Genomic DNA, 12,483 nt, shown 5'->3' with positions numbered 1-12,483 from the left:
ACTCTTAAACACCTCCAGGGATGGGGACTCCACCACCTCCCTGGGCAGCCCATTCCAACGCCCAACAACTCATTCTGTAAATAAATACTTCCTTATATCCAGTCTAAACCTTCCCTGGTGCAACTTGAGGCCATTACCTCTTATCCTTGGCCATTACCGCTTGTTACTTGGTTAAAGAGACTCATCCCCAGCTCTCTGCAACCTCCTTTCAGGGAGCTGTAGAGGGCGATGAGGTCTCCCCTCAGCCTCCTCTTCTCCAAACAACCCCAGTTCCCTCAGCCACTGCCCGTACGACCTGTGCTCCAGACCCTGCACCAGCTTCGTTGCCCTTCTCTGGACACGCTCATAATTCAATGTCCTTTTTGTAGTGAGGGGCCCAAAACAGAGAGCCCAAAGCTTGTGGCACCTGTGTGTCACAAAGGCCCAAAGACCTTGGCTGAGTTGCTCACTGACAACCCCCAATAACACCTGTGATAAACCTGGTCTCTGATGGTTACTTTTGTCTACCTTGCAGACATCATAACTGGAAAGGGAGACACCGGAGAGTCGATTTACGGTCCCACCTTTGAAGGTATGTTTCTGCACAAACTTGCTATCTTACTGTGCAAATAGTAAATTTCCACAAAAATCAAGTTGTTGACCTGATCTTATTCACAGAATAACCTGGGAATTTCCTTTCATCTCCCCAAAGCAAAAGGGTTTGCTTTTCAGTCAGAATTATTATCTGCTTCTATTAGCATGAGCAGACTGTTTTAGTGAGGACACTCTTTGATCTGTAACCTTAGACACTTCCTCTGATGTCCCCTGCCCGAGGCTCAGCTCCACCAGCCCCTTCTCCCTGTCTAAATGAGGGCTGATGGTCATCCACTGCCTACTTCAAACTGCAAATACTCACCTTTGTGGACAGGAACTCAGAAATGTAGAAGTGGATTAGCTACAGATCTCCAGGCACAGACACCACTTGTTTAAATGCATTCAAAGCAATGGAAGAAAGCCAGTGTTAACTCTGGATTTCCTAGGTCTCAGGCAGATTTTCAGGCTTGGGCACACCACAGGCATCACTGGCTACATGACTCTGCGGATGTAAGGGGAGTTACTGCTGAATTCATGTAAATCCATGAAAGTCAAGAAATGACAAACACAAGCTAAGTTTAACAAAAAATGTTCCCCCATACTGGTATAAAGTAATAAAATGTAAAGGAAAAAGAACATTATAACTTGCAATATTTAAGAAAAACAACCCATATAATTGTCGTAGACATTTGGGATCTCCTGTTTAGCTTAAATGCTACCCATAAAGATGTTTTATGACAGTTAAAGCACTTTTGAAACTGATTTATGATCCCTTCTATAAAAGCATTCCCACTGCCAATGGCACAAACGAGGTGACATTTGAGCAGGCTGGGCAGCAGCCAACAGTGAGATCAGAAACACCAAGTGTAGCTGAAAACTTTCTTTCCCAAGATGCTGAAGAACCCATTTGCGAGGAGAAGCCACTCTCATCTCAAGGTCCTGGGATGGATGGAGCAAAACCCATCCAGAAGCAGGTCGCCAGCCTGCTCTGTCCAGCTGGGTCACAGCGCTGGTGGGCAGAAAAGCTGCTGGGAGTGAAAGCCCGTTGTGAGGGATCTAAGGCAGTAAATGCTGTGGGCTGCCTGGAGTGGGCAGGAAGGGGCAAAAGTCACTTCTTTGATGCTGGAGTTCCTGAAATAGCAGCAAGCCTAGACTCTTGGGAAACACACATCTCAGAAAAAAACATAAGCTGGTATTGGAAAAAAAAAGTTAAATTGTTTGCAAGGCAGATGTCACCGAGGATTTAAAAGTTTGTGAATCCTACACCCTTGGAACTTTCTGTTTGGATAGAAATCGTCTGCAGAGGAAAACGAGTTTGAGCATGCATAGGCCCCTGTGCATACAGGAGAGCTAGGCCCCACGCTCACTGCCTGGGCTGTGGCACGAAGCCCCAGCCCAACATGCAGCATGTTGCTCCTTGGCTCCATCCTCCCCCTCCAAGCAAAGATTGTGCTTTCCCTGAGCTACCCAAGAAAGAAGCTGCCATGTCACGTGCGAAGGTGACAATGCATCAAAAATCGCTTAAGTAATTATAAGGTGGATTTAATTTGGAATCTGTCAACCTTGAAAGTGTCCCTGGAAGAGTTTTATTACCCATATTGCACATACTCCATGTGTTGATATATTAAAGGAGAGGATTGGTAATTTTTCCCTCCCCCTTCTAAATTAAAAGTTGCTTTTCATCTTTGAGAAAGGTGTTCCCTTGGGTATGCCTTTATATTTTAAGGCTTAGATTGCTTTCCCAGTACTTCCCGCAAAACTATTTTACACTGAGAGCAGAGGACAAATATCTGTGATATCTGAAAAGGGTGAGAGATGCCTCTGTCAGACAGTAATGTTCTGGGAGACTCCGCACTTGGCACATGTCCGGGCACTGCAACGCTTACTGAAATTAATGGGACGCAACTGCATTTTACTGTAATGAGTTGAAAGGACTGAGGTAATTACAGAGAATCACTCGGACCGAAGCGCCGTGTCATAAGACAAAGCATCCTACTCCAAAATTAGTCTGCTGAAGTAATTTTGCAATCCGCAAAGCAGCGGTCAGGGAACAACTGTTCAGTTAAAATTTAATTACCATTTTTATGAATCAGTTTCTGAGAAGGGCACTCAAACAGGGTAAAAAGAATTAAAAAAAAAAAAAATCAGAGAACAATAAAATCTGAATATTTCTTCAGTTTCCTCCAAGCTTGTTGAGAGCTCAGTGGGGGTCTTGACTGCTCAGTGTGATCAGGTGAGAGACAGGTGACAGGGAGGTCTGGATCAGTGGACACTTCGTAGCTGGGCTCCTCTCTACAGAGACGGAATCAAGCCCTTGCCATCATCCCCCAAGCCCAAGCACACCTAATGCCTATACTTCCCCAGTCATCCCTCTTGAGAGCTGTTTCTTCTCTCCCTCACCAGTCAATCCTCAGCCAGCATAAAGGATCTTCTTCACCTCCTTGCAGCTCTCGCTCCCATCGCCTGCCTCCTTTCCTCTTCCCAGAACAAAGCTTCTGGGAACTTTCACTCTGGGAACATCCTGACCTCCTTAACTAAATATCTGCTCTCCATTTATTCAGCTCTCTCATTTTATTTGGTTAAAGAAGTTTTCTGCTCGCCCTCCCGTGCAAGTTGCCAAGCACTGGGAGCAGCCGGGCATCCCACCCCAACCAGGCACATCCTCTGCCCTCACAGCCCTGTCTGTGCTCACGGGGGATCTTGTCCTCTTCACCACAGGCAGCAGGATGAGGGGAGGCAGAGTGGAGGCTGCGCTTGGAGCATCTGCTTTGCCTCCTGCCTTCCTCATCCATACAGTGGGAATAGTCCCACAGAGCTGTAGGGAAATGCCGTGCTAAGTGCCTGAGCTCTTCCAGCAAGAAGCATTACAGACCGACAATGGGGAGCCAGAGGCATTTTTGCTGTGGCTCTGACATTCAGAAATACCTGGAGTGCATTTTCATGGATATTTTTAATTAGCTTCTTTACTGGCTTAAGCACTAGGCAGTAGCAAGAAGCTCTTTCTAGGAAGGACATTGATTCAAACCAGACTTGGCTCGCATGAAACTCAATGAGACCTTTGGGGAAAAAGGAGAAGGGAGAGCAGGGTAGAAGGGGAGCTTGCAGGAATTGACAAAAGGGAGCTGTACAGTGAATAGCTGCCAATACAACTGCCGCCTTTCATGCCCCAACTCTTTCCCTAGATGAAAGCTTCTCCGTCCGTCACAAGGGAAGAGGGATCCTTGGGATGGCGAACAAGGGCCGCCACAGCAATGGCTCACAGTTCTACATCACCCTCCAGCCAGCTCCCTACCTGGACAAAAAATACGTGGCTTTTGGGTAGGTAGACCCAAGTTTGCCACCACTGCGCTGCGTGGGAGGTCGCCCTGGCCCCGCAGGCCATTGCTGTCTGGGAGGAAGCATCCATGAAATCCCTATGGCAGCTGCAACATGGATGCCTCTGGCCAGGGGGAGGATGGTTAAATCAGATTTGAATACCTAATGACACCCATCCCTCCCTTTCTCTGCCCTGGCCTGGCATGTTCAAGCTGCAAAACCCTATGGGAAAGCTTCCAGGGCCTCTCCCGGATGGTGGCTGCAAATCCACACCTGTGTAGCTCGATGTCAGCTGAAGGAGGGCCCTGACAGACAGGGCAGTGTTGAGCAAAGCCTCTGGGCTCTGCTCTGCCCTCATGAGCTGAAAAATTATTTTAGCAAGCATGTGCTGGGAGTTTGTTCTTAGTAGGTTAATGTACAGGGCTGTCTCTGTTAAGATTTTTAGATTTTCAGGAATGCAATAAGGAAGATTATTGCTCTTAGCAGTTTCCTTGATGTAAGAGAGCAAAATATATGTATTACCACAGAGAGAGGAATTCACAGTGTAGTCTCCATGTAACCACATCATGGAAAAAGACAGCGTTTTTAAAGGAACTTAAAAGCATAACTGTCTCACAGAGAACAAACCGAAAGCAATTGCTGGTTGGATACATTTATAAGCAGTGGCATTCACCTCAAGTTTCTGCTTTGCCACTCGCTCTGTGTAATCTGAAAGGTGCTGGATCCATGATTTTATAGCCAGGCCCTCTTAAATCTGAGTGGAAATTTAACCCTGAGGGGGCAAAAATTAGCCACGGCATATGACGAGGACAGACAGACACTTTACAGCCCTGCGCTGGCTCCGTCCTTCTGATGTCCCTGCTTGGGCGAGGGCCGCCTGCAGTGTCCTCCCCACCTGGTACCACTGTGCAGGATGGGATGGGCAGGGTGGGATGGGATACGCTCACAAGCTTCCCAGAGCACTGCTGGCATCCACCGCCATGCCGGCGCCTGCAAGAGGCACTGCTCGTGCTCCCACAGTGTGGGAACCGGACAGGCTGAAAATCATAAAGACTGCAAAATCTTGGACCGTTTTCAGGATTCAGACTGGTGCTGTGAAGGAAAGAAATGAAAGATATTTGTCGGGGAGTCACTTCTAATACTGTCACTTCTGACAGTCATTTGTAGCTGGGGCACATGGTACAATGCTTATTTCTCTAAATAAATGTAGTTGCATAAAGCCATAGTATTTTCACCTCTCCTAAAATGCCAACTAGAGGCTACTTAATCAAGGACTGATGGCATTTGCAAATCCACTGTGAAGAACAACTGTTTAAAGAGCAGAGTGGGTGCAGCCTGTCAGTAGGAAACTAGTGCCTGGGTTTGTTACGGCCCCATACAAGCTGGAGGCTGACGAGTTGTCTGTGGACAGAGATGGATCATATGTGCACTTTCTCCCTCCCACAGGCAACTCATCGAGGGCACAGAGGTCCTCCAGAGACTGGAAGCTGTACCTACATATAGTGAAAGGCCTACAGTAGCCTGCAAAATTATTAACTGTGGGACTTTTGTGCCATGATCACCAGCTGGTTTTCCTGCCTGCTGTAAAGTAGAGCACCATTTTCCACTCAGCTTTTTACAGATCTTGATGGCCTTCACTTAAGGCAAAAATAAAAGCACTTCTTGCATGTGTGAATGGCTTGGAAACATTCTTTTGGCTTAAAAAAGGTTCATTAGATGTTAAAAAGCATCTTTACAGAAATATAAAAAAAGACTTGTGAATGTATCTCAGTGCCAGTCTACAGTTTATGGGAAATGGTGTTAATATAGTGACAAAGAGATGATATAATGCATATATGGCTAAAGCACAGGTGGACAGATGGATACACACCTGTAGGAATAAAGCTAACTGTTCCTGGCTAAATTCTGCTTCTGCCACAACCTCCACAGCACAATTGCCCTGCCAGGTTTGCTCAGATACCAGACATAGTCTGCATATGGTAACTCAGACATCTCAGAAGAATGGAGGAAAAAATATGTCTGCAGGACCGCGGTCTCTCTGAATGCCAGATCCTGCACTGACTTCTATAAACTAAAAGTAACGCCCTTGAAATCAGGTTGGGCTGCATCAGGCTAAAACTAGGATGTGCTAGAGCAGCCATAAGCTTTAAGTAATTATTTTTTGGCAGATGGTCTCAAATAACAAAAACGTGACTGTTGCCACTAAAATGGAGAAAAATATTGCTCATAAAATTACTGGAAAAACAGGAAATTTTAAGTTTATGTGTGGATGCAAATATATAATACACAATGATTGCGAAGACAGTGATTTCTTATGTCCAAGATCTCGCTGATGTACAGTGCAGAGCTTGGGCATGGATAGCTTCAGCAGAGGATGGCAGGTAAGCATTAAAAGAAGATGTGTGGAAGATCAAAATGCAGCCTGGAAAGAGAGGCTGTAACCAAGTGCATTGGAAGTTCAAAGGAAAGAATATTGGATCCAGATACAAGGCTAAACCAGCCCTGCTGTGCCAGGGCTACGTGGACACCGTCAGCTGCAGCTCTCTCGTCTTTATTTTCAGCGCTGCAAAGAGCCCTGTGCTGAGCGACCTTTGCTCCTTGGCTCATTGATTGAACCACTAAACCCCACAAAACACCAGTGTAAGATGGGAAAGGCTGAATTAGAGAAGTATTAGGAGAGACCTAATTTTGTCCAAGCTTAAACTGTTGGATTTCATGAAAAGTAACTATCTTATTTGCGAAATGAGAATGAATTTAACAAATCAGCAAATGTTTAACTGAATGCCTGAAGAGGGCATAGACCTACAGCAATCTCCACATGTTCTGGGTGAGTATAGAGATTGTCTTAATTTTAGCAAGGAGATTTAGGTTTTTTCTTATGGTACAAACCAAAAAGATTCTCTAACCTAAAATAAATTTACATGTCTGTAGCTAGCTAAGAAGCCTTTAAGAGATTTTATCCTATGCTCTAAAGCATTCTACAATCTATACATAGACTACTATATAGGAACTAAGTCTTCTGTAGGAACATTTAAAATCAATTAAACTGCCTAGAGAGTAATAATTTTCACTTCATACTTCTGGGTCAAAGATTAAAATACAGTGTTGTGTTTTCTTTATAAAATAACACATTGAATGACAAATTGCTTTTCCTAAGTAGTAGAGACTACCACTATGAAAGGATACGGCTTCCAAACTCAGTTTTGGGATGGGGGGTTAGTGGCTCTTATTTCTTGCAAGGATTTTAAATTATATTCAGCTGTTTAAAGATGATAGTCAGAAAGTAATTTTAGTTCTGCAGGTTATAAGGGACAATGCTAAAAGACCAATTATTTATTTTTTATTTGCTGTTGGCTTGGTTGCCCACAGAAGGTCTGCCCTGTAGCATGGCTGCACCCCAGTGTCCCCAGTGTCTCACAAGGGACCAAGCCAGAGCACAGTGTGTACTTTAAGCCCAAACAACCTGATCTGAACAGCAGTCAGAGCCCAGAAACTCACACTCAGGCAATGGACAGTGTTCAGGATCCCTCAGGACAAACAAACACCTATCATGTCAAGTATCAGAAAGATAATCTTGTGCCAAAAGTCATGTGATGGCTGTTGTACAACATACAGGGTGTTGTATGCTCGGGATCTAGGAAAGCTGCGCAGGGTGACTGGGCAAGGGACAACTGGTTGAAGTTACACCACATGGAACACATTATAACAAGAAGAGGAGAGTACAACCAGGAAATATTTTGAATTTCAGGCATAATGATTCTTCAGGCAAGCCACAATTACTGTATTTGCATTGGTCACGACAGGACACTCTGCCAGAAAAAATGTGGTAAAATCTTTCATCCGGTATTAAGGAGGTCACCAAAAAAAAGTGTGTCTTTCAACCCTGGGCCTGCAAGTTGGATATGCTTAAGGAGCCCAAGGCGATGATCAATGAAACAGCAACGGAAGAATCATCTTAACCTCAATCCAAAATGATGTTTTGTGCCATATTTTCTACTGTAACCTACATCTCTGATCAAGTCCCTAGGAATGCATTGCCTCCTCTGAGAGAGCCAGACCAGAGAAGTGGTGTGCGCAAGCATCCAGAGGACACACAAATCTAGAGGCAAGCCAAGGGGTCTCCAAAATGCCGGGAAATTTGGGGGCGATCTGCAGACAGGGAGGTGAAGACTTGCATTGCCAACTGCTGGTTTTGGAGAAGTTCCCTTCCCAGCAACCATAGAAAGAAACTCCCTTCTATAAAGGGCAATGGCAGCAACCTGCATCCTGAGAAAACTATTATCTTACCAGATTACACAGTGGTTTATTTATGTAATGTGTCACTGCTGGAAGAAAAATTGGTATCTTTCAAGTTTTGCTTTATTGGAGTTTTATGCTGAGCTTCTTAATTCAGCAAAACACTCTCTTAGAAACTGCTCTAAATGAAAAGTGATGAAAGAAGTCCTCAAACTACATACAAAGTTATTTTCTTCGTACAGGCATACGTGTTAAAACCACAAGGACAGTGTGCTAATAAATTATGGACAGTAGGATTCAATCATTACCCCTTACTAATTCAAGTACCGATCAGACAAATGTTGGAGGATGAAGTCATTAACTACGATATAGTTTACCTAATCTGAGGTCAGAGAGTTTCTGAATCTGATCCCGGAGGGCTGCCAAGGCCGATAGAAATTGTTAGTGTGGCTCCTCAGCTACATAGGTACTCTGTACTTATCTGAGGAAGCCCTGGGACCTCTGAAGTATATGTTCATTTTAATTGTATCAGGTGCACCTTAGACAACATATTTCATCTTCTATAGACCAGCCTCTCGCTCCTTTTCAGACTATCATGGCTACAGCTCTTTGCTATTGCCCTTCATATATTTATTGCTTGGGATACACTTAATTAAGCCACTGCTGGCCCCCAGATGTACAAAAGAGTTCCTGTCACCAATTTCAGGAAGAAAAAAGGTACTCCAAAGGACCGGTTTTGGAAAGGCTTTACCAAAAGTATCAACTATGAAGTGTATTGAATGGATCAGAATGATGTGATACAGCTATTGCATGAAGGAAATGAGTAAGTGGAATGATTTTACAAACTTAATAGAAAGAATCATGATACTGTAATTCTGATAAGGTTGAGGATGTTAAGAAGCAGTAATGAGTGGGCAGCTCAACTGAGCTCAGTCATGCCCATGCCTCAGACGCTGTGAGGGAAGAAGCACTGGTCCAGGTCATCAGGGTGCAGTGAGAGCCGGAGGCAGGTTAGTGAGACCCAAGGCCAGGCACAGGCAAGGCTGCGACACCCAGGGGGTTGCCGCTTAGGTGGGGGCCAGATGCAAGAGCCTCAATCTAAAAGCACCTACAGAGAAAAAGTTGGGGAGCCCCTGCTAAGGTTTCCTCCTCTTGAAAAGCTCCCAGGCTGACCAAGGCATCTTTTATCAGCCACACAGCTAAACGCCTAGGAGCAGGGGGTACACTCCTGCCCTGACACAGGCCAGAGCCCACTGCTGTATTAAATCATCACTGACAGAAAAATGCATGTTACAAATACAGTGTATGGATGTACTGTTGCAGGAAGACTCCGTCTAAACATTACCCTGTTTTTCTCTGGTTGCCTAAACCAGCCTGACCTTGTTCTGTGGTTGGTCCCAGCTGAGCAGGTGAAATGTTTATTTCCTTCCACCTCATCTTGTCTCTACCTGTTGCCTTCCATTCTTCTTCTCAAGGCATCTCTCTTTGGCTTGCCTTAGGCTAAAAGCACTGGCCTGTACCACTGTCTCTAAAAGAGCTAAGAAAAACCTTTTAGCATTATTACATCCTCACTACCACTCTGCATATGTATTTATATATAAAAATAGATCTAAATATAAACATTTAAAAAAATATATATATTTAATCTGTTTCTTACATTAAAAGCAGCCTTTCCACCCCACCAGCTTGGGCTGAGCAAGTGCCTGTACCACAGCACGTGTGAGGGGGCACCCGACACAGCTCCACCTCGCTTGTCTCAGGGAGGTGGCAATGTCCTCACCCAGAATTTCTGCTGGGGACAGTCACACGGGCACCTTAAATGCATGCTCAGATCTCATATGGCACAGCACGTGCAGCCCCATATGCGCCTTGGGGCTGTGTCCAGCCCCAACCAGACACTCCTTTAGAGTGGGATTTACTACCATACCTGTCTCACAATGCAAGGATTGACTAAGGTTACAAAGCTCTGAGCACAGGAATCGATGCATGATTTCTGAACAATTACAAAGGCACCAAAATCCAATACTGCACTGTTATGTAATGGTATAAAATAGCCCAAAACCTCTTTGGATGGTCTATTTTCCTTGTTAAAACATGCACCATGTATTTACACTTCACATGTACTTCTCTTTCCTCACAGGTGAAGTGACAATTTGTAAATGAGAACAAATGTTTACAAATGGAACCAAATATATGTTCCCTTCAGATTATCTACTATTTTTTTTTGTTTTTCATTTATTGCTACCATCCCAAACTGCAGTACACTCCTCTGGAACCTCTTCAAAAGCCCCATTATCATATCTTGCCAAACACCAATTGATAGAATGCAATCTGCTGCATCCTGGGCATCTACTACATTTAAAATGCGTTTCCCTAAAATGGACATCTGCAGACCCTTAGGTTTCACCCATTTTTGCCAAACACTTTACATAAATTTCCAGTAATGCAGTGCTTGGAATTCCTTATAGATTCAAAACTTACTAACCACTAAGTATATAACAGTGCAATTTAAAATGAATACAGTGATGAATGTGATATTTTAAGCCAACAACAACAACCCAGACTGCCATGATCCTGCTGACTCTATGTTACAACAAAGTCTTGAGATGCTGACTTTAAGAAAAAACAGACAAACCACATTTATCGTTCACTTGGATTCCCACCAGTCCCCAGGATTACATGATAGACATATTTTCACTCACTTGTGGAGACATGCTGTAGCTGTAGTTCTTGCTGTTTTATTATGTACTTCATTTTCTCCGTTTTTCCATATATATGCACGCTGATTAGAGTATTTTATCAATCACATTTAACGTCTTTCCTATTTGTTTTCCGTCTCAAAAGGAGTGATTTTTAGTATGTAGTCCTCATGAAATGCAGATTGCAGCAACCGTGACACTTTATGTGTCTAGCACATCAACTCAACTGCCACTGCATCCCTCATAAAACACTACAATAACTGCTGAAGATGTGTTTAATATCATAACCCACAAGAACTGCAAAAAGGAAAACCTGAGTTCAAATAATGCCACCTGTCTAGTGAAATCACAAGAGATCCTGTGAACCAAGTCCTGATCCCGGTACGAGATCCTTGTTCCAGAAGGACATAAAAATCTCTGCAGGCATGGCCAGGAGGGATGAGTGGAAGCCAGAGGAAGCTCCCATATTCAGTGCTCACTGCAGTTTCGGTTACATTGCAGTATCTATTTATGCCACTCTTCAATTTATTTTTCATGCTGCTTATTCCAAGTTAGAATGGAAACATAGTATTTTAATAATGAATGTGAAAATTTTTCTCATTAAAAGGCCAGCAACTTCAATCATACTGCGGGAATAACTGAACTATTTTACACTAACACTCCAGTAAAAAGTACACGCAGAATGCAAGATAACTAAAGTGAGTGTGAGACTTCAGTCACTTTTCAGAAAGTGACACTTTCACACTTCATCACTTTTCAGAACTAAATTCAGATGTCACTGACATTTACGTCCAACAAAACATGTTTGGTCATTTCACTGCAGCTGCTACGAGGTTCCTGTTCATATTGCAAAATTGATTCTCTGCTGCTTTCTTTGCAGCCCTTTTTTTATATTTTCACTCTAAAACTCCTTTCCGGGAAGGCAAAGCCTTAGCCGTCCTGCCCACTAGCCAGAACCACCACAATATATGACAGTACAGAAGCCTGTCAGAAAGCTCTATACCCAAATTATGTATTACCAACAGTCCTACCGACCTTTCTGGAGCTCACACAGTAATCATGATAGGTAGCTTGCCTTAAAGTTTCTGAATTTGTAGTGGTCTCTTGGCTCTTGGCAATAAAACACCTCCATGAAAGAAAATAAAATGGAAGATTAAGCTAGGGATTTATTTGGCAGTTTCTCTTTACTGCCCAGTCCAGCTCACACTTAGGAGAAACAGGGGAGAATTTTCCTGATTATAACTCTTTCATCTGTCCTTTCAGTCTCACGGTGTCTTTCTCAAATCAGGACCATACTAAAATGTGCTTTATAACTCTTGCTTAGCTCTCCTTGATTACAAGCAGGCATGAATGTTTGTCTTGGTTTCCCAACATTTGCCTGTATTGGGATTGCACAAAATGTTGAGGCAGATTTACACAAATTTTTATTTGTAGAGTCCAGTGCTGACAATATACATTGACTCTTTCTCTCTTCTGTCCTTTTTTTTTTCTCTAAGCTGCCTTAGGGAAAAACAAAGGACAGAGAAAGAAAGAAAGGAAAGAAAGAAAGAAAGGAAAGAAAGAAAGAAAGGAAAGAAAGGAAAGAAAGAAAGAAAGGAAAGAAAGAAAGAAAGAAAGAAAGAAAGAAAGAAAGAAAGAAAGAAAGAAAGAAAGAAAGAAA

The 12,483-nt window shown here is 43.5% G+C and overlaps 1 protein-coding gene across 1 annotated transcript in view; it reads left to right on the top strand.

Moving 5' to 3' along the window:
* The window catches only part of PPIL6 (peptidylprolyl isomerase like 6), a 17,709-nt gene extending 11,745 nt beyond the window's left edge, over positions 1-5,964 (top strand). The window contains exons 6-8 of the mRNA XM_026844191.1: positions 515-571; positions 3,756-3,891; positions 5,335-5,964. Of these exons, the coding sequence (XP_026699992.1) occupies positions 515-571; positions 3,756-3,891; positions 5,335-5,446 (305 nt within the window). The 3' untranslated portion in view covers positions 5,447-5,964. The remainder of the gene's footprint in view (positions 1-514; positions 572-3,755; positions 3,892-5,334) is intronic.
* Positions 5,965-12,483: the final 6,519 nt, after the last annotated feature.

Source organism: Athene cunicularia, assembly GCF_003259725.1.
Source record: "Athene cunicularia isolate RWA chromosome 3 unlocalized genomic scaffold, athCun1 chr3_part1, whole genome shotgun sequence".
NCBI classification, from domain to species: Eukaryota; Metazoa; Chordata; class Aves; order Strigiformes; family Strigidae; genus Athene; species Athene cunicularia.
Note: the sequence above shows the minus strand (reverse complement) of the source record. Positions and strands in the feature narration are given on the sequence as shown.